This window comes from Pseudopipra pipra, chromosome 3 (genome assembly GCF_036250125.1).
Source record: "Pseudopipra pipra isolate bDixPip1 chromosome 3, bDixPip1.hap1, whole genome shotgun sequence".
In the NCBI taxonomy this organism is placed as follows: Eukaryota; Metazoa; Chordata; class Aves; order Passeriformes; family Pipridae; genus Pseudopipra; species Pseudopipra pipra.
In genome coordinates, this window is record NC_087551.1 from 17410613 (window position 1) to 17433364 (window position 22752).

General features: G+C 40.1%; 1 protein-coding gene across 3 annotated transcripts in view; it reads left to right on the forward strand.

Annotated features, from left to right (window-relative positions):
• LIN9 (lin-9 DREAM MuvB core complex component) overlaps nucleotides 1-22752 on the forward strand; it is a 40188-nt gene continuing 17436 nt past the window's right edge. The window contains exons 1-6 of one of the 3 annotated variants that reach the window (XM_064648097.1): nucleotides 1-100; nucleotides 9847-9879; nucleotides 10914-11008; nucleotides 13272-13376; nucleotides 15330-15463; nucleotides 19482-19607. In XM_064648097.1, the coding sequence (XP_064504167.1) occupies nucleotides 22-100; nucleotides 9847-9879; nucleotides 10914-11008; nucleotides 13272-13376; nucleotides 15330-15463; nucleotides 19482-19607 (572 nt within the window). In that variant the 5' untranslated portion in view covers nucleotides 1-21. Of the gene's footprint in view, nucleotides 101-9846; nucleotides 9880-10913; nucleotides 11009-13271; nucleotides 13387-14888; nucleotides 14998-15329; nucleotides 15464-19481; nucleotides 19608-22752 lie in introns of those variants that run through there. The other 2 variants (XM_064648098.1, XM_064648099.1) reach the window with 2 other exon arrangements.

Sequence of the window (22752 nt, forward strand, 5' to 3'; positions counted from 1 at the left end):
GGCCCCGTCTCCTCCCCCAGAATGCCCCGCGCCAGGCAGCCTTTGAAAAAGCGGCGCGGCTCGTTCAAGATGGCGGAGCTGGATCAGCTGCCTGACGAGAGTGAGTAGGGACCGGTGCCCCCGCTCCCGCCGCCCCCTCGCCCCGCCGGGACACCCGCGCTGCGCCCCCGCCGCCCGCCCGCCCTCCTCCTTCCCTCCCTCCCGCCGCGGGCGCCGTGCGGGGCCGGAGCCCGAGCCTCCTCCCTGGAAATCGGGCCGGCCCGGCCCCCCCGCCGCCGCCGCCGCCGCCCCTCCCGGGCGAGGCCCCGGCCCGGGCGGCGGGCGGGGAGCTCCGTCCTGAGGGTGCGACCCCCGCTGCCCCCGGGGGTGCCGGGGCTGGGCCTCCCGCCCCGCCCGGGCGGCACCTGCCGGGCGTGCGGGGCGGGCAGCGGGAGCCGGGCGGGGCGCGGTGACAGCCCGCCCTGCCCGCGGGGGTCGGGGCACTGCGGGGGAAGGGGCGTCCTGCCCCGGGGAAGGGGTGAGCGGCCCCCCGCTCCTGCCCCTGCTGTCGCCCTCGGGGGCAAGAGGGCTCCTGTGTTCATAGCCCGTGCTGTGCACGGTGCGAGCAGCTCCGCGGGGCGGGGGGTCCGGGCGTGCGTCTGGGGGTCACCGATAAATGCGCAGGGAAGAGCTCGGAGACCCTGTGTTGTGTGTCAGCACATGAAAGCTGGCTGTATAGGAAGACGGTATATAGACATTTGTTTTCATACATGCAGATCTGTACATCTGCACCTCGAGTGCTGTGTCCAGTTCTGGGCCCCTCAGTTCAGGAGGGACGTGGAGGTGCTGGAGCAGGTCCAGAGAAGGGTAGCGAAGCTGGCGAAGGGTCTGGAGCAAAAGTCCTATGAGGAGGAGCTGAGGGAACTGGGGGTTTTTAGCCTGGAGCAGAGGAGGCTTAGGGGAGTCCTTATTGTTCTCCACAACTACCTGAAAGGAGGTTGTAGCAAGGTGGGGGTCAGTCTCTTCTCCCAGGCAGCCAGCAACTGGATGGAGAGGACACAGTCTCAAGCTGCACCAGGGGAGGTTTAGGTTGGACACTATGAGGAATTTCTTCACTGAAGGGGTGATTGAACATTGGAATGTACTGCCCAGGGAGGTGATGGAGTCACCATCTCTGGAGATGTATAAGGAAAGACTGGAGTTGGTACTTGGTGCCATGGTCTAGTTGACATGGTGGTGTTCAGTCATAGGTTGGACTCAGTGATCTCAGAGGTGTTTTACGACCTTATTGATTCTATCATCTCCATAGGGTTTGTGTGGATGTTGTTTTCAATGAGCATGAGGATTAGATAAAAACTTAGTGTAGGTGAAAACCACATGTGTTGCTGCATATATGGATTCATGCACATAACACTTAAGTGTTACAGAAGAGGAAATTATTAAATGTAAAATGTGTGTGCGTGCTACCTTGATATGTGCTCTTACAAACTGTCAACTCGTGCCAAGCTAAAACTAGGGCATTTGTAGCTTCAATAACTGCACACAGTGGAGTAGACATATTTTTGGTGATGCTGTTCTGTGGATCACCGTGCGAGTTCATGAACATACCAACTCTTTCCATATCCAAAGATTCTCAGAGGGAGGTGACTCAGAGTGGAAATCTTGCTTCTGGCTACTCTGTGCGGTCTTTGTTACAACTCCAACAACTGTCAGGAGAAAAATTGGTTAGTGTGCCCACGTGGCTGGTGCAGTTGTGTTAACAGAACAGATTTATGAAGGATCATAATAAATTAAGGATAGAACTGACACACTCAACTTAGTGTAGCTCAGTCACATATCAATCAGACTTTAAATGTGATACAGCATACAAGTCAAGGACCAGTTGACAAGATCATAGTAATTAGCAGCAGTTTGTTGCTTATTGAAGTTTCCTTCTTCACTAGAATGAGCAGTGTTTAAGTTACTGTTCCACCTGCTTTCCAGGGAAGGCACTGTCTGCTTCAAGAAGTTAACATGAAGTAGGAAAAATAACTTTTTTGTCTCTGCCACCTTTATATTGCCTACAGTGGCACCAGGAAGATTTGACAGGTCTGTTGCTTCACCTATAGTAGATCCTGTAATAGTGTGACTCAGTTTCCCTTAGGATTGGGCTATCCTGGAGACTCTTGCCAGCAGTATCACTGGTACAGTCTCTGCTCGGCAGGTGAAGCAGACAGTGTGTGTATTTGTGAAGGTAATAAGCTTCCGCTGTGTTGACTTGGCCCTAAGGTTTGTATTTACCCAAGTTTGGTGCAAGTAAGGGATGTTTTCTGTCAGATAGGGAGCTTCATGTTTTCTATAGTGTAGTGAACTGCTAGAAATGTGAAAGTTTTGAAATGTGTTTGCCTCGTGATTTCAATCCTATTCTATCCAGTTTTGGTGATCTGGATGTTTTCAGATTACACTGTTGCCACACATAGTTCTTTCATTTCCAGTCCTATACTTAAAGTGAGGATGTAAACTTAATCCTCACTGATTTAACACTGACTTCTATCTGCAGCTTAATTTATACAGGATAGTAACAGTAAGCATGGCAAAATTGATTTTGGGCTCTTCTATAGTGGTGTAAAAATAAGTTCCTGAAAAAGTCAGAATAGTTCATAGCTAACAGACTTTCAGATTTACGTATCAGACTTGTGAATTTCTCCAGCATAGTTTATAGTAGACCATAACTGAGTTTTCATGTAAAAAGAATTATAAGTAAACACAGCATGCTCAGCGATAAGAAAACTGAAATTTTGCTGTTATGGTAAGAACCATGCAGTTTCACTTTCAGATTGGATATCTGATGAAGTGGAATTTGTCCCAGAGTATTTTAATAGCACCTACTTGCCCTCTTGTCAGGTTCTGTAATGCAGCTGGGCAGTGACTATTCCTTAACTGAGGAAGGAGATGAATGTAATGCACATAGTTGTCTCTGCCAGATTGCAGAGGTGATGGGTGTCAACGTGTTCAACTTTACTGTTGTCTCATTCTTCTCTAAAGCTGATATTCTGACCTTTTGAAATGATAAGAGGGTTCACACTGACAGCCTAAAAAAATGAAGATGGCAGTGCATATTTTTACATGCATTTCTTGTAGTTGAGGCCTTTTCTTAGTAGGGCTGCCAAGGAAGAGGGATGTAGTAACTCAGGATGCAACAAAGTGCTGTGAAGAAAGAACAATGCTGTGGCAAATCCTCTGTATTAAAGGTCTCAATTGCAGAAGTACTTCCAATACTAATAATTGGATTCATATTTTGAAGACAAAATTTGATTCTGCAGACTGTTGGGTTGGTGCCCAACGAGTGACTAATTTTAGTCAATGCATTTTTTTCCCCTCTTCTTATCTCCTGGTAACTTTTCAGCGGAGGTAAATGGTGGGCAGCCTTACTGCTGCAGACCAGATGGCTTTTTCTCTCTGTGTCAGAAGAGGGAAACAGTTGATTGTATTGGAGTGTACATAATATTGCCCTGTCTCTTGCTCCTCGTAATAGCAATCTTATTTGTGGGTTACTTGGTTATAAAGTTCACACAGGGGAGCTGAGGTGGGGCTCTGATAAAGCAGATGTGACTGGAAGATTGTCCTGGTGCCGGTGGAGGCCGAGCTCTGCAGACACAGCACAGGCAAAGCTGCGTCGTGGTGCATCCTTTGGCACCATGAGCTGGTCTCAGGGAGGAGGATGCCTGGAATTGGCTCTGTGAAAGTGAGGATGAGCTACCATTTTTGACAGAAATGAAAGGATGCTTAGCCAGCTCAGGGATCAGGAGCACGGGGCCAGCAGTGAACCACTGGAGTACAATGTGTCTGCGCTGTGTGTGGGCAAACACCAACGATCGGCAGGTGAATCGGAGAAAGGAGCCAGACCGCAGAGGTGATTGGTGTCAAAGTGTTCAACTTTTACAGTACAAATACTGCAAACAGTAGGATATTGCCAAATACCATTAAGACATCACTGGTTCTAGGGATCTGTGTTTTAGGACAGAAGGGAAGGGGACCTTTTATCCCATGGGCAGGGACTGCAGCATAAGAGCGGCACTTCATGCAGAAGTTGTTCTCTTTAGCCCCAGTACAACGTTATGCTGTGGTTCACAGGCACCCTGCCCCTACATAACCAGGTGCTCTGGCTGTGTTCTGATGCATTCCTGGATAGCTGCAGGAAGGATATGGCACACCTCTTGCCACTTTGGTTTTCCAGTCCCAAGGTGCCATGAGCCTAACACTGGTGTGCTCTGGATGTTTGAGGTAAAAAGTCAGCAGAACTGTGTGAGATCCCAACATTTGGGAGAAGGCTCCAGATTAGTTTTGAGACTCCTATATAGTACCCAAAACAAATATTTTACAGTGCTGCATACCTTTAAAATTGTATGTTACCATGGTATCAGCGGATTGTCCCTTATGAGAACAGTGTTTCAAAAAGAGGGCTTTGTTATTGTGGTTATTGTCTCCACAAGTCCTGTAGAAGGGTTTGTGTGGTTGAAAAATTTACTTCCATCCGGTTGTTAAATCAGGGTTTGGAAATACACATATGTCAGTTTATTAGTGGGCTCATAATGTGAGGGAAATTCTGACTCATGCTTGAAGCAAAAAGTTATATTCATTTAAATTATTCATTTATTTACCTCTTCAACAAACACAAAGTTTCAGGGAAGCTTTTAAAGCTCCCCTAAGCCCCTTTTCCCTCTGATGTGTGCTTTTTATTTTCTAAGTTTTCCTGAATAAGCTATCCTAGTAGTGCCCAATCATTTGAGATGCTTCCTCTTTTGAAACAGCTTGTGCTGTGCTTGTGTAGATGAATGATCTCTTGGAGGGTTAATGACTCAGTCTATAGTAAAGACTCATGTTTTTCCCTTCTTCTCCATGAGTTTCCTCTGTCACACCATTTTTCGTGCTGTCAGTGTACTTTAATTACATAGGGTTTTGAGGTAGTCATGCAACCAGGGCTAAAATAACTGCTCACCTGTGCAAATTTAGACAAAGGAGCGTAATGGTCTGGAGAGGAAAGGCTTTACATTATGTAATTGCTTATCTGGATCCTAGAATTTTCTGTATTGATTTAGATACAGATTTGTCCCCACACATTAGTAAAATCAGTAGCTATGGAATATCCCTGTGGTTACTTGTAACATTTATTATCAAAATTATAATAATTGTTACAAGTTCCTTATTAAAAAATATGAAAACATTTTCAAAAATGTAATATGTTTGTCTGTGTTCCTGTTTAGATTTTAAGATCAGCAGTTGAGAAGCCGTATTTAAATTCCTTTGCTTCATGTTAGTATTGAAAATAAACATCAGGGCATCTGCAACTGCCCATATTGAATTGTGGTTCAACTCCTCCTCTGTGGTTCAGTTATGGTGTTTTCAAATGAACAGCAATAGGTACTTGTTTTTAAACTTAAACCTGGCTTTAATCTTTTAAGGTAACAGCTTTTGTGCTTTTCTCCCGTGTCTCCAAGTCTATGTCCACATCAGAAATACTTTTGGAGGGCAAAATATCAGAGATCCTTTTAAAGTCTGTTCATAAGGCTTCTAGAGCAGTTAGGTTTTTTTAAGTTCTGTTCATTGCAATGCTCTGAACGTCCTCCCCTGTGCTGGGAGAAGGAGGCTGGGGCTGGAGGAAGGATTCCTGGTGACTGTGTGTGCTGGAGGGAGCGGCGGTTCAGGACTGGAGGAGCTGTCCACCTGCAGGAACCCACGCTGGCTGCTGCTGAAGCCCATTGGTTTCTAACTAGCCAAGTGTGAAAACATCAGGGCCCTTTTCACACTAGGCTTGGCAAAGCTGGGGTTATTTTAATGTTGATTTTTTTTTTTTCCCCAATTTGGTTTTATGTGGACTTCATGAAAATCACTTCTTGCAAGTGTTATAAAACACATAAATACACTTGTTCCTGACTCTTACTTACTGATGAGCTTCCTGTTATCATACTATTTAATATCTCATAATCTAGCACAGTTATTTTTATTGCACCACATCTGTGGTGCACATATTTTACAGAATCATTGGGGGGTTTATAATGGCCAGGAAAGGCCATTATAATCATCTTAGATTCTTCATTAAGCATGCTACGATACTTGTTTGAAATTTCTGTGCACCAGTTCCACGCTTCCTTTTTAGCTATAGTTTTCTCTTTAAAAATATATGTGAAATTGGTGTTTAGGATTTCGAATTATAGGGAGCTCAACATGCCCTTCCTTGGTATAGTTACGTGAAATCTGTTAAACTTTGCATTCATTGCTAACCTGAACTTATCCAGTGTGATTTTTTTAAAAAATAGGTCTAGTTGTGCCTTTCCTGTAGGGTGTAGAGCTGTTTACCCATCTGAATTATCTTCTTTGTGGATGCTTCTGATCAGTGACAATCTTGACCTTCTTTGGGAAGAACAAGATTGGAGCGTCTTAACTGTCTTGCAATAGGGCAAGTTTTTAGATATTGAAATTTTTTTCTTATATCTCTTCTGAATCCTTTCCTAATTTTTCAGACTTAGTCAAGTGTGAATACTGTATTCAGGTAATTAATTTTCTAACAACATATGCCAAGCAATACTCAGTAGGGTACTGAGATGAGACTAAGTCAATTGTACAGTTCACACTGGAATAGTGTGCTGGTGTAGCCTACTGAAAACAGGCCTTCTAATTCCTGAGCCACTGCTGTGCTGAGCTGGCTGTACTTCCTCCCTAGGTTGAGGGGCTTTTTTACTCTCAGTGTTAATAAAGTCACCTCCGAGATCCTTTGAACCAGGAGGAGCTGGAATTAGATTTTGGTTGTAATACCCTAAATGATTTATAGGCCTGATTTCTTCCTTTCCACCCATTTGTTTTTTGAAGTGTTTCTGGAAATGAAATCTGTGTCATTGTCATAATAGATATTTACATTCAAGTGTGCGTGTTGTATTCTAATTTAATCTCTGTTTATAATTAAAATGCAGGTTAAAAAGACTGCCTGTGATTATATATTTGTTATTCAGAACAGGAGTATACATGACTATTGGCATTTAATGTGAGACTGAGATATTATAAATGTAATCCTTATTTAAACTAAAATATGGGATAGTTTTAATAAACAATAAAACTTAGTAAGCTTAATAAATCTATCCTGCATCACATCACAACTTTTATACTTCCTGAAATGCTTCTATCTGTATTAAACATTGGTTGTTTTTTATTGTAACACAGTATTGCTTAGATCATCATCCTACTTGCTGGTTTTGTGGCCCTGGTAGTATGTACAGTACTGCCAAACTAAATGGAAAAAGTAGGGAGATGTACTCTATTCCTAGAAGTTTGGTGTTGTTGCAGATACCCCCTAAAATCAGTGTAGAAGAACTTGACAAGAAAAGCCATGTTGTATCATATTATTGCCTTTCTGGTAAAATTAAGCTTTTGGACATCTCCATTGTCATTTTGATGTCCTAAAGCTTTAAGCTACAAAAGTGTTGGTGTTAATTTTCTGCACCTTCTTACATTAAAATAGCTTAGTTTAACTTCTGAACTTCCATAGATCAGGAATTTCTTTTTTGGACACTTGTATTCCTAAGTAGATATGCCCTGGTTACATTACTTTAATTGCAGGTTAAGTGAAAACAGATGAGCAGCCCTGTTCTAGCATGGCTGTTGAAGATTAACGGTCGTGTGTGGAAAACTCCTTGGCAACTAAAGCTGTTTTGGAGTGGTAATCTTGTAAAGCTCTAAAGTGGCACATAACCTTCTGTGTTCATCACCTCTTTACATGTTGTTTCTGATGCCAGTGGTCTCATGCCCTGCTCTGCTGGCCCATCAGCAGCCTCACAGGTGAAGCATCAGGGTTAGCAAAGCTGTGAGATTGACACCACCCCCAAATAAAGCTTTGCTGCCTGTTGCTGAGGTTTTTCTTTTGCATTGTTGACATACTCACCCTGGACTGAATTCGTTGAACTTGATTCACATGAGGAAGATAGTGAGAAAAAGAGGAAAATGACTGTATGTTTGGTCTTACAAATGAAGTGCCTGAGATCTTTCAGAGTGGTGATCTGTTCTGGAAAGGCAACATCTCCTCCATTTGACAGTCCTGATGACCCTTCTCCTGCCTCTTCATCCTCAATGGCATGCACTTTTCCCTTGTTCTTAAACTGCATATACTGCATGTACTTACTTATCTCTGCACACATTTCCCACCATCCCCTATATAAATTTGGGGAACACAGTAGTTCTTTATTGTTCTTACTGTTACAGTTCAGGGCTCGTTATTCTTGGTTGATAGCAGAGTACCCATGTGCAAGCATGGTGTACAGTATTGGATTTCTAGCATGAAATTTTTAAAAAAAAAAATCTTGTGATACCTTTAACATACAGCTTAGTTTCAAGAGCTGAATTCACTGTGAATCAGATCATCATAGAAGCATGTTCCCATACCTGTGGCTGATAGGTCCCCAGCCCAACAAAGGTGATACATCAGAAAAGAAATGTGCAAGAAGAGCAACAGTATAGCCCAGGTGTGTCATCTTGGTTTTGACGTGTAACCCCATATGTGTTAGCTGTAGATTTGAACAGCTTGGGAGATACTGGGGTGGAGGCCCTCTAAACCACCAGGGAGTCAAAACTTTCATATCTTAAACTCTTTTTTTAATCTTTTGGGGAAAAAAAAATAGAAACTTTCTTTTTTCAACTGAAGTTTGGTTTGGGGTTTTTTGGTATCACATGGCATAATAAAATAGCAGCAAACAAAATACTATGATGAAGAAATAAGGAATGTAGAGGAGTTTTTTGCTGTTGCTGCTCCTGTATTCTCTTCAACAGTCCAGCCCAACCTAAAATGCTTGGTTCCCTGGAAAGGGACAATATTTCTTCTTTTGGCTCTGTGATATTCCCTGGAAGGGATCCTCTAAGAGGCAAATATCTCTGACACTAGTGGGGTTAGGAGCTAGATAAAGGGCAGCCACAAGAAAAGGAATTTCTGGACCTTTGAAGTCAGAAAGTTGTTGGAACAGCAAACAGGAGCTGAAAGAGGGAGTGGAGAAAGTGAGAGGAAAAAACATTTGCCATACTGGAACATAACTGGAAAGGTAAAGTTGACTTGAGGGAAAAGCATGAATCTGCATTGTCGTGCAGAAATATCTTTCCCCTCTGCTAATGCAGCTGCTTCAAACATCTCATTCCTAGAGAGAGATTTGAAAATTCCAGGTCATGAATGGCCAGTGTTGTCAGGCCCAGTTTTGTTTTTCCTGGCCCAGGAGCATTGCAGAGGTCCTAGAGATGCAGTGAAAGGGGAATAGTGAAATTCCCCTTAATAAATGGTGTATTTATTGCACCATTTGAACAGTTTGAGCAAACTAACAGTCCTGTCTGCATTTGAGATCTGAATGTGTTGCTTTTCTTAATGAAGTGGTACCACCAGGGGGCAACTAACTATCCATCTTCCTCCTTCTGAGCATAAGCTACTCCTTTTGGGGAAATTTTGGGCATTGAAGAATTTTGAATTGGTAAAAAAGTGTTCAGTAGTTTCCTTGTCAGCTGTAAAATATATTTGCAACTGCAGCAGACAAGCAGCCAAATGGAGGTATGTAGTGTGGACATAAAGCTTTTTCAGAATTTGCTGTGTTAAATATAAGTGCTTAACATCTCAAGTTTTTTTCTTGATGTAAAACTAAAGGAAAAAACAAAGCATGAATATGCTTTCAAGATTTAGTGATAATAAACATATAATGCTGTACTTAGTGCCATGGAAGGCGCACTGGGTTCACTTATTCAGCTGTGAAAGATTAAATAAATTCCACTTTCTGCCTAAGAATTAATTAAGAATGAGTAGACTCTGCATAGGTTGTATGGCTTGAAACAGCTTATGATTTATGTTGACTTCTTGATATATTGCAGGTTCTTCAGCAAAAGCACTTGTGAGCTTGAAAGGTAAGAAATGAATGTGTTATTTACTTGTATCCAGTCTGACTTTCAGGTGTAGTTAGTTTCTGGCTTCACAAAGTTCGAGAACATACCTCTGAAGAAAGTTTTTTGTTGAAATATGATTTGGTTTATTGTAGATATTTGTTAGTTCTCCAGACTAATACTCCTTGGCAGTTGAAACTACATATGTTGTGGTGTATTTAGACACTGCTCTTCTGGATGAAATTCCTGAAATGTGTTTTTTTCTTTTTAAGTACTGCCAAGGTGTCAGGTTTGATGAGAAGATTGGGATAATCTTTCCTCTCTTGAGGACAAGATGTGAGAAGGATTCTTAGCAAGACCTGTGTATGTGACAGAATTTACATTAGGAAGGCATTTCACAATTTCATTGTATTCTCTGTCAGCAGGTTGTGGGCTAAATCAAAAATCTACTGCTGCTTATATTTTTTCTTTGATATTGTCTTCAGGAGCATTCATACAAATTTTGAATACTTTTAGTTTGCCCAATCATAGAAGCTTCTTTATGTATTACAAGACCTCTGTTACATAAGGAAGAAGGCATGATCTGTTGAATATGTTGTAATATAGGTTTGTTGTAATAAAATTTGTTTTACTTGTTGATCTGCACCCACTTCATACATTTCTAGAACCAGAAGGTGGCTAAATCTTGTAGAGCTGTACCTTCTGCAGGTTTGTTACAGCCACAATTCAGCTGTCTAAATGTGTGTCAACCTGACAGTGGAAGTAACTGATTCCAGCAAGGGAGGTTTCAACAAATCTAAACACAGACACAAGTAAAAAATGTTTTGTTCATATTTCTCCTTGTACTGAAAACCTCCTTCATTTTTTTTAATTATTGTTCAGAACAGTTTAATGAAAATATTGAAATCTAGAATCCATTTGTAATTGAATTCAAAGAAGATGTTGCAAGTAAAAAAAAGTATTTTATTAGTCGATGTTATATGAGCTTTTGGATAGTGATTATGTTGAAAGGTACACTTACCTATACATATATTAATGACAAACTTTCTTCACAACAGAGGGAAGCTTATCAAGTTCGTGGAATGAAAAGTACAATCCTCTGCAGAAAATGCACATTTGGAGAAGCAAGAATGCTGGTTCTGCAGTGGAAATGGTAAGAAGTAAAAAAAAGGCAGATTCAGAATTAGTAAAATACCATAGAATGAATGAAATTTAAGAATCACAAAATTTGGCTGAGATTTATCGTTTCATAATGTCCAAGTGTTACACTACGTCCTTCACAAGCACTCTGCACAGTTTGAATATGAGAGACAAACGTATTTTATAAATGAATAATTGAACAAGTTAAATTGCTGACCTTGTTCAAGATAGCTCGTAATAATCTTTTCTGTGTTTTTTGTAAAGCAAGTGCTGTGTGAAGTTATTTGTACCGTGTGTACCACCTTGAGCTTAGGAATCACCAATTCTGATCAACTATTTTTGTGTCTCAGTAAATACCTCACTTCTAATTACGGCTGGGAACTGACACATAAAGGAAAGGAAGGGGAAACATCATAATACACTTCCATCATTGTGCCTTCTGGGGAGTAGATTTTAATAAAAGTAGAGGAATGTCAGTGAGGTGTGTGGCGTTCTGAGAAGTCTCATAGGAGGCCTTACATTAAAGAACAGCCTTGGGGTGGGGATATGAAATGAACCTGCAGCTGCCAAGGACATATCTGGTGTTTGTGTTGACAGTTTCCCTCTCTCTTCTTGAAATATTTTGAAATATTCTTTCCCTGTATCACAATCAAGCTTTTCTTGACTGTTCTCAACCTCCTCTGCCTTAGAAAATTATGGGATTTTGGTTTGGTTTTGCCACCAGCTTTATTGCACCTGGTTTGTCTACATGTGTAACACTGCGTGCTTTCATTTCTACACTCTGGAGAGTATATGAAATACCATCTCAATTGCTAGGCAGATTGTTCTCCCATACTCCTGGTGCCACCTTCTACTACAGTATTTGAGACCCACTTGCTAACTATCACCTGGTTTTTATTAAAATTATTTTTTTAACAGTTTGTTTATTTGAAAACTGTCATGCTTGCCTGCTCTGCAAATAATCAAAATATCTGAGTGGCATCTAGTAGTGCATTAATGATGTTCTTGTGTGAGACACTGACAGTCCAGAATGATGAAACACTCTTACCATTTTGGATAGTTTATTGGAATAGAATTTGGCAATTCCTGTTGAGGGTTGTAAAACGGTTTGCTTGATCTGGATCATAATGATTTGGTTACAAACTTACTAAATATCTTTCTTAAGTGTAAATGCTTAATAGTGAAGTTTTATTTCACTTTGTTGATTTATTTTGTTTCTGACTCCTGTGAGGGACTTATATTTGTTATCAGTATTCTTCACTTTGTTGGTGTTACAGTTTTCATACCCCATATCAATTTGCAGCACTTTCACCCTCTGTATTGAAAGAAGTCAAATCTACATTTGTTCTGCCTTTACTTGTCACCTTTTTAAGTAGTTTGAAGTGCAAGGAATGCCACAGAGTGCAGTTTTGGGATTCTGTAAAGGAGATCCATTTCAGTGGTGGCTGTCTCCTGGAAGGAAAAGCTGCTTCCCCTCAGCACTAACAGCCAGTCATAGGTTACTCTTTTGTCCTCACTGAAGGCACAAGATTTTTGTCATAGGGTAAAATGTTGAGGAATAACTAAACATATTTTTTATGGCACATTTACAATATGGTTTCTTGTTTTCACTCAGCCTTCTAGTTCTCTCTGAGTTGTAACATCTTAGCACACAAGTTAATTTCAGTTAGCAAAATTTAAATTCTAAATTCTTCTCTTTTCTGATATTTTCACATAACTTATTCAAGCTTTGGTTTCTTCAGACTTCAGCTTCTTAACATTTTGCAGTGTAGGGACCTTCAATGAATTAAAAATACAAGAAACCCACAGCAATTTATTAGGCTCATTAGAAATCCTTGCAAAAAGTTACATGCAGCTAATGTTTTTACTGAGAACATATAAACCAAATCCACTGTTTGAATAAACCATGGTTTTGACCTGAAATTTAGAACAAACAGATGTACTTATAACCAAAGCAATCCTGTATACACAAGTGTTTAGACACCTAACTCTAATGGAAACAAGTGGGAGTTAAGTTCTAAATACTTCTGTGAAACTGGGCCAGCAGTATAGTAATGGGTTATAGTTAGCATTGGAAAGCTTGGGGTCTTGAACTCCTTCTCTCAATCCTGAGATCTCTAACTGCTGGGAGGCACTATTCGTTGTGTACCATGTGCCTTAAAACCAATAGGTGGCAAGAGAAAAGGCATTTTGTCTCCCTCACTGTGAATTCTGTGCATGAACAGAGAAATCAAGTTTTCTTCCTTGTAATTCTTTCTTAATTTTGATACATACAGCCCTTCAGAAATTCAAAACGGAGTCGACTCTTCTGCGAAGAAGATGACAGACAAATAAACACAAGGTCACCCAAAAGAAATCAGAAGGTTGCGATGGTTCCACAGGTACCTACATGTATGGAGATATTTTTACCAAAAAAGGGAACAAGCCTATCTGTGTTAGTTGAAAATTAGAATAGATTTGCTTTTTAAGTTACATTTTTGGCTTACAAATGTTCTTGTGAGGAAAGCTATTGCTGGGAGTAAGCCGCAATTCAAAACAGATATTTTTCTTCCTTACAACTGGTTTCCTCAGTTTGTTTATGGGAGTACCTGTTCTTTGTGATCCTGGATATGAACATGCAGGGCTAGAAAGGATTCCAGACTAATTGCCCATCATGCTCCTGCAAACAATCGTATCCTGTAGTCAACATAAATTTATTCAGCTTCAGTTAAAAACTGACCATGTGTCTTGCACTGACTACATCATTTAGAAGGCTGCTGTAGGACTTAATGCATCTCAGCAGTTAGGAACTTGCTGTAGATTTATGGCTTAAGTGTATTTATGGCCGTCTATACTACTATACCTTCTGGATCCTGTAATGGTAACGTACTCCAGTTCAAACAGTTTGTTGTACTACTTCTCCACTTGATTGTCTACTCCTTGATATAGCATGAAAGAACAGCTGTTAATATCTTTCAGCCTTTATTCGCTATGTTAGACAGGGCAACATCTCTTAGTCTCAATTAATTGGCTCTGTAATACCTTTGTCATCCAAATCACTTCTCTATACCATCACCTTATGAGCCTGAATTTACCTCACTGAGAAAGCACTGTTTGAACACTGGTTTTATTTGCCTTCTGGACTGCGTGTGCAGTGTCGAATGGGGAAGACTTAGCACTCGCCATTTTGCTGGGTCCATTTGACCATAGAGGAGGACCACGACATTTCTCTTCGTTACCATGACTTTGTAAGAGTAGGAGGACTTGGATAATGTTCTAAACCCACTTGGTTTGTGCTTAAATGTCTGGTTCAGGAGATCCAGTGATTGCTGGATAAATATTTGCGAGGGACTGCAGCTGCCGTAGTTTGCAGATCTTGCTGTCCCACTAGGCTTTGTTTCCTGGAGTTCCAGTGGGAGAAAGGGGACCTGTATGTAGTGTAGCAGGAGCCAGCAAGGTGCCTACCTTATGCTTTATCCTATCATTGCTGCTACTAAAGGCCAAAATACTTTTGAGTGTTTGGGGAAGAATAACAACTGATGTTGGCATGGGGACCCAGTTAAACTGATAGTCTCAAAAAGCTGTTATTTTTTGCAAATAAGTTTTTCTTTCTGTCAGTTAAGACAACCATTGCTGGAACAAAACTACAGAATTATTTTTCTATGGTCTTGTTTAAACGCAGACCTATGTATTATGCATGCAATCTAAGACAGCGTCTTTTCTGCAGTCTGTGAAATAGCTTCCAAATGTAGTTTGAACTGGATTTCTTATGTCCATGCTAGTTTCTCTTGCAGTTTTTTAAAAAGCAGACATTCCACTCAAAGCTTTGGCTGCATTATATTCCTGTGCTAGCTTCGGCTGTATTATATTCCTGTGCTAGCTTCACCCTCGGCTTAAGAAGAGCGAACAAGAGTAGAAGCCCCAGTGCAAATGAGGCAGTTGCTGTTGCTGGCATCTGAGCAACATCATGTATGCTCACCTGAGACAGTGTTCAGTGGTGCCTGAAGGTTTGGAAGCCTGCTGGTATTTTAGTGCCATGCTATTGTTAGCAATAATGTAGTTTTCAGTGCTGGAAAATGTTTCCATTAAAAGAGCCTTGTATAGGTATCATTGATTGTATTGATCCTGCCGAAGTTTGCTGTCTGCTTCTGCTCTGTTTAATTGCATTGCTGATATAAGGCAGTAAGGGTTGTTATAGATCTGCAACAGAAAAATTGCCACGAAACAATATGTGCTATTAAAATGTAGCAATTATTAATGTGCAAAATTTTATCAAGAAAATCTGGCTTGATTATTTGAATACTGAAAAATATTAGGCTGTGTTTAACCGTTTCCTTTTTTTTTCCCCTACCTAGAAGTTTAGTACAACAATGTCAACACCAGAAAAGAAAGTATCACAGAAGATTGGTTTACGGCTTCGCAACCTGCTCAAACTTCCCAAAGCTCACAAGTGGTGCATATATGAATGGTTCTATTCAAATATAGATAAGTATGTCTGCTTTATATAATTCTCTCTTATTAGTATAGAAAAAAGTCACTTTCTGAAATTGAGCTGCATAGTTCCATATATTGGTTAAATACTTCAAAGTTTATTCTAAATTATTAGTTACTGAAAATTATTTCATTGTTTTGGTGTTGGGTTTTTTTAATCTTTTTTATCATGAACAATGTATGTGGGTAGTTCTTTGGAACTACCAACTTTGGGAAGTTGTCTGTGGAAAGTCTTCCTTCATGGATATAATTTTCTTTTTTGTCACATCTGCCTCTACCTGATACAAGATTTTATTCATAATGTTTTTAGCATCTGAAGCACGAAGTTATCAGAACACTTAGACTTCTTTGAACCATTGGATCAGTGTTATACAGGGGAGATAGGAAGGTGTCTGCTTCTTCATAAGGTGCTGCTTCCCTAGAAGGGGTAAATGTTGATATTGGATATTTCTTCCCCATCATCCTGTTTTTACCGTGATCACTAACAAAGCTCCAGGCTGTGACTATTCAGCTTTTCTCTAGATATCAGCATCCTTCTTGGATCTCTCAATATATTTCCTGGACTGTTTCTGCAATTTGTGCATCAGAATCTGTGGCATTTTTAACCTTAACAGCACTAGCACAGTGGTGTAAATTGTTTAAAAGAACCATTTTAATTTATTATAGTAAAACTAAAAATTCTGAAATGTAAAAATCATTATTAAATGGAATCTTAAAATTTACACTTATTGACTAATGGATGAAAAACTAGTAATTAATATTCTAAAGAATGGCTTTGGAGTTAACAAGCATTATTTTCCAGAATGTACAAACAAAATAATTACTGTTTTTCCTTCCTATTTTAATCACAATTGCTGTAGCTGTTTTCCTTAACTGGGAAGGCAGTCATAGCAACAGAAAAACATTCTGGCATATATTCATCAGAAGTGGAAAAATTACACGTCCATTTTAGTTAGTTTTAAATTCATCATCTGTAGAGTTTAATTCCTTTGAAAGAAGTAGTCTTTGCATGCCATTTTCCCTCCTTATTTGAAAAAAATAAACAAAAACCCCAAACCTTACTTATTTCTAGTAGTAATTTTAATATGTGACATTTTTAATTATGATTTTTACAACGGTCCAAGAACTTTTAGTTTATTCTTAAATAATTGTCTGTGAAACTTCAGGCCTGTCGGTAGACTAGAATTTGAGTTTAGCAGGTAATTCTGAAAACCTCTTTGAGAGTTATCAATGCGTGCTTGTGTGGTGGGTTGACCTTGGCTGGATGCCAGGTGCTCATCAAAGCTGCTCTGTCACTCCCCTCCTCAGGTGGACAGGGGAGAGAAGCTGTAACAGGAAGGTCGTAGGTTGAGATAAGGACAGGGAGAGATTGCTCACCAGTTACTGTCATGTAAAAAGTGGACTCGACTTGGGGAAATTAGTTTATTACCAATAAAATCAGAGTCGGATAATGAGAAATAAAACCAAATCTTAAAACACTTTACCCCCATTCCTCCCTTCTTCTTAAGCTCTGTTCCCAGTTCTCTACCTCCTATCCCCCAGAAGCACAGGGGAACACGGAATGGGGGTTGTGGGCGGTTGATCACATGCTGTCTCTGCTGCTCCTTCCTGCTCAGAGGGAGGAATGTTCACACTCTTCTCCTGTTCCAGTGTGGCATCCCTCACATGGTTCACAGTTCTTCATAAACTTCTTCAGTGTGAGTCCTTTCCACGAGCTGCAGTTTTTCACAAACTGCTCCAGTGTAGGCCCCTTCTGTGAGGTGCACTTCTTCAGTAATGGACTACTCCAATGTGGGCTCCTCTCCATGGGTCCACAGGTTTTGCCAGGAGCCTGCTCTAGTGTGGGCTTCCCAGGGGTTCACAGCCTCCTTAAGGCATCCACCTGCTCCGATGTGGGGCCCTCCAGGGGCTGCAGGTGGCTCCATAGTGGACCTCCATGGGCTGCAGGGGCACAGCTGCCTCACCATGGTCTTCTCTGCTCCAGCACCTGGAACACCACCTTCACTGACTTTGGCTTGGTGTCTGCAGAGCTGTTTCTCTCAGATATTCTTACTCCTCTGTCCTGCTGCAATTGTTCAGGGTTTTTTTTCCCCTTCCTAACTGTTATCCCAGAGGTTCTACCACCATCACGGATTGGTTCAGCCCTGGCCAGCAGTGGGTCCATCTGTGAGCCAGCTGGCATTGGTTCTTTTGGATATAGGAGAAGCTTCTGGCAGATGCCACCCCTGCAGTGTCCCTGTATCAAAACCTTGCTACACAAACCAAATACAGCTTGTAGTACTTGTAAGATATGACCATGTTAAGATATTATAATATTGTTTACTAAGAGACTTCATATCTTTGGAAGAAAAACTTTGATATATGTTGTTTTGAGTGATATGATCCAGACTTAATGAAAAACTTAAAGTTTAAACCGTAGAGCTGTCAGCTGACAAAATATGGCTCACTGTACAAGTCTCAGAATATTTTAATCGAATTGTCTAATCCAAAATTGAAATAATCAATTTAAGTGCCATGTCTACTGTAAGTTTTTAAAATATAATATCTCTACATCTATCATCAGTGGGTATTAGATTATTCAAGCTGTTTCAGTAGGATTCTCTCTATACTGCTGCAAAGGACTGTTTTCTGTAAAGTTCCATTGACTTCAGACATGCAGAGACTTCTTAGGACATACTTACTACTGCAGTGAGATCATAGGCCCTCGGAAGCAGATGCACCTACACCTTGCTTACACCACATTTTCCGGAGCTTCCAATCTTGTGGATGCTGTGGGTTTGCCTCCTTAGGGACAAGTGATAGTAAAAACAATCAAATAAGATTATGTTTCTCAAAGAAGAAAAAACTCAAAGCAGTTGTTTTTTATACAGATATCTTATAGTAGCAACAGTAAATATGGATCAAATGAAACCCTTGTATATGCTTCCTTGTCTGTTTCCTGAGTCTCATTGATCATTCTTTGTGATTTCCTTTTTACTTCATGCCACAGCTGCAGATCCTTCTATTGCAAAACTATTCTCTTCCATTCTTGCCCAAGTCTCCTTATCTCCATGAGCTTTTCCTCTCTCTTGCCACCCCAGACACTCACTTGAAAGCAGTGTTGCTTCCAAGATCCTCTTTGTTCTGTGCTTGGGAATATTCCCCTCCAAACCCCTGCGCCCAGCAGAGAGTGGAGAAAAGTGGCTTTATCTAGGATTCAGTTATTCTTTTGTTCTCTCTGGGTGAGATCTATTTCAGTTGCACGTAGTCTTTAATGATTAACCTTCTATTAGATGGGCATATCTGTTGCTGCTCCCTTGTCTCTTCAGCCTAAGAAGGATGTGGTACTACAAAGGAAAAGGCAGTCATAAAACAGAGATACAGGCAGGTCATAGCATCAAAGAGAAATTCGTAAGTTGTGTAGGTATGTTCTCTGAACTGTCACTTCTCTAATACCGATCCTCTGCTTCATCGTGGAGTCATGGTATGATACAATAAAAGTCTCACCTGTACAGCCCCAGAGAATGAAGAGTTGGTTCTATTTCCTGTATTTTGGAACCAGCTGTTGAGAATCTGGGTTACAATTGAATGAATTGATGAAAAAAGGTACGGTCTTTCTCAGTGTCACATTGTTCTCCCCTTTATTCTCAGTACCTCACTATATCTGTATGGTTTCCTTCAGTGTGTTGCAGTATCCTCCTCACACTGCACTGGCTTTGCTAAAGTTTCCTTTGGTGCCTTTATGGATGTTACAAAGCAGGATGAATACATGTGTTTCCTTTTGGTAACGAGATAGGAACATTTTTAAACATCAGTGATAATGCTCAAAGAGACCAATTGTCCTGGAAACTTTCTGGTTTTGTTTTCAGTTGAATTTATTTCAGGTTAAAATTGTTCTTCGAATTAGGAGTGTCTTGTGTATGGAACTAATTTATACTATTTGTTTTCAATGTATTTCTTATGATGGATGTTTTTTGGAATCTCGTGACAAAAGTTTACTAAGTGCAGTTAAGATAGGACCAATTATGTTTCAACAGGCCACTATTTGAAGGAGATAATGACTTCTGTATATGCCTGAAAGAATCTTTTCCAACTTTGAAAACCAGAAAATTGACAAGAGTGGAGTGGGGGAAAATCAGACGATTAATGGGAAAACCACGGAGGTAACTTTTTCTTTCTTTCTTTTTGACTTACTACATGTAGTTTTGTGGAATTGTTCTTTTTAAAGTAATTTTGCATTCAAGTGATAAAACAAAACAATAGCTTAAGAGTATTAAAACATACTCATTTTATTGAAATGTTTTCTGAGCACCCCCCTCTCCCCTGCCCCATTCCTTATAGGCACATGTCCAGTCCATGAAGTTCTCAGGAGCCCATACTTGAAATGTTCTCTTCACACTCTAGATAACTGAGTGCCCAAGCTAGGATGTGTTGAAGTTGTTATTGTATCTTCTATGCTGCAGTGCTTCCTGGCATGGAAGACCAGCCAATTTTTCACTAAGGTTTTATTCTGCCTATGACTAGCTCTTCATAGGGAAAACAACTGCACGTTTTCATCTCAGTGATTTTATTTTTAAACTGTTTTGTAGATCCTCAGCTTTTCCTGGCTTGGTTAGCAAAACAGAGAGAGGGTAAAGTCACACATAAAATATTGGACATTGTAGAGAAGAAGCTAGAATTGACTGAAGGGCATAGTTTTTTCTATAGTTTAGAATTTTTAATTCTGAAACCCGGTGATTCAGTTCAGCCTTTTCACAGAATCTATGCGATTTAGCCTAGAGAAGAGAAGGCTAAGGGAGGATCTCATCTTTGTGAGTGAATGTCTAAAGGGAAGGCATAGAGAAGACAGGGCCAGGCTATTTTCAGCATTATCTGGAGACAGCACAAGAGGCAATGGGCACAAGTGAGGTGGTAAGATCTCCGTCCTTAGAGGTACTCCAAGGCTTTCTAGCCTTCTAGCCTCCTGTAAATGATTCTGGTGGAGGGATTGGAGCAGGTGACCTCCAGAAGTCCTTCCAAACTCAATCATCCCTGTCATTGTGTAAGATCAGGAGAAAAATGTGTAAGTAGTGTTTCATAAATAAACCATCCTTTTATTTGCAAACACTAAGGCACTGAATCCATTTCATAGAGCATTGTACTGAATCAGATTATATTTTGCCTGATGAAGACCATTTCATCATCTGCACCTATAAACAACTTGACATAAGTAAAAATTGTCAGTCACGGGAAGGCAGCAGAGCCAACTTAAAAACAGCTCCTCTTGGAAAGATGTTCATGTCATTTGAGCTTAACTGAGATAGCGTTTCATTCTTCTATTGTCATTCTTCCTTCTGAGAGGGAAATTGTGTATTTAGAGGTTAAATCATCGCTTACTCATTTGAGTAATTTTTAAGCAATTTTCTTTTGCCAAAAATGGGTACCTCTGTAATAGATCAGCTCACCTCATTCAGCAGTCTGTTGGATCACTGATAAAACTTCATAGAATCTTAGAATGGTTTGGGTTGGAAGGGACCTTAAAGATAGTGTAGTTCCAACAAGGGCTGGGGGCAGGAAGCGTCATGGGAAGGGACACCTTCCACTAGATCCGATTGCTCAAAGCCCCATCTGACATGATTAGGTTGAAAACTTCCTTCTGGTTTTGAGTTTGTTTTGTTGTGGGGGTTTTTTTTGTTGCTTGGTTGGTTTTTTTTTTGCCTTTTTTTTTTTTTTTTTTTTTTGCCTTGGGGCAGAGTGTTTTATGTTTTGATTTGGTTTTTTTTTTTTTTGCTTAGATGTCATACAGTTAGTTCTTTAAAAAGCGAGACTCATGCTGAAGGAACCACAGATCTAAATGGGCAGGAAGGTGTTTTGTCTGAATTTTGAAGTAGGAGTATTTGACTGGATGAAGAGTTTGATTGGATCAAGGGTTGGACTTGATGATCTCAGAGGTCCTTTCCAATCCGTCTGATTCTATGATTCTATGATTGTTTGTTAACAATCAAACTTCATGAGTTCTTGCTTTTTAGCAACATAAAATAAGCATTCCTGTTTGCTTTTTATTTCTTTACTAATTGAAAAAAAACCTTACTGGGAGTCATTTTTAAGATGTCATGACTGGTCTTTGGCTTTAGTTTTGAAAGATTTGAATTATTCTAAATAGTTTGAATCCTTTTTCAAGACAATTTTCATCTACCTCTAGAGCAAAGATTTTTTTACATTATTATGACGTTAGAAATTTCTTCTGTCTGTACTCATCATATGGAGGTAAAGTAAATACCATGTCAATACTGATATCTCCCCATGAGGGATAAAAAAAATTAAGACATTTTGCATCCACAGCGTTGATGGCAGAGGATAATAGTGTCTCTGTGATAGCTGTCCACGTGGTTGTCCTCTTTTTTTTTAAGTTTTGTTTAAATATATTGTAATATTTTCTTCTGTCTGCTACTACTTTAAATGTCCTATCACACATCAACAGTGTGTTTGATTGACACAGCAGTATTCATCATGAGAGCCTGCAAAGCTTGTAAGATTCCAGTAGACTGTGGGGAAAGATATGCTCCAAGAAAAGGAAGAGGTAATAGTTAGTCTTGTGTACTCTGTTTAAACTTAATTGGGCTTGTGAAATAGCGATGGGTATGAATGAAGCTCAGATATGCTTGTCCTGCCACTACGTGATGATTCCTCTGTTGGTTCAAATTCTCACGACCAAAGTAAAAACTGAGAAGAATGTTCAACCTCTTAGAAAGTCTCTACAGAAGATTAATGAGATTGCAGTTTTGATCTGTACCGTAGTTTTAATCTTCATTTTTTCATAGGATGGCATAAAGATGGGGTAACCTTTATTAAATGCATTTGGGGAATGTGGGGTTGGAGGTTTCCTTTAAGAGAAGCCAGAAATACATTGCAAATACTTTCTACATCCATAATCTACAGCATTTGGAACAGAGACTTTTTAAGAACATCTGAGCTAGCAGCAAAACAGTAGTTGCTGTTGTAGGGACCTTCCAAGGTCAGTGATTAGTATCAACATTTGAATTTGTATTTCTAAGAGCATGGGTCAAACAACATCTGATGTTTCTGATACAAGACACTGGATGTGATTAGAAGGACTAATATTAAAGTCTATGTTACCTTCTTTTTTTTTGCCTTTTTTGTAGTCTTGCTGTAGTTAGCCAATGGAATTGAAAAGCTCTGACCTGTATTTTGCAACTTGATACTCACAGCCCACAGCAAGCATTATTTCACACCTCTTCCTCCCCAGTGGTAAATATGAAGCAAATAGCATTGTTAAGTGAGAATATCCAAGTAAGCTCTGCATAAGTC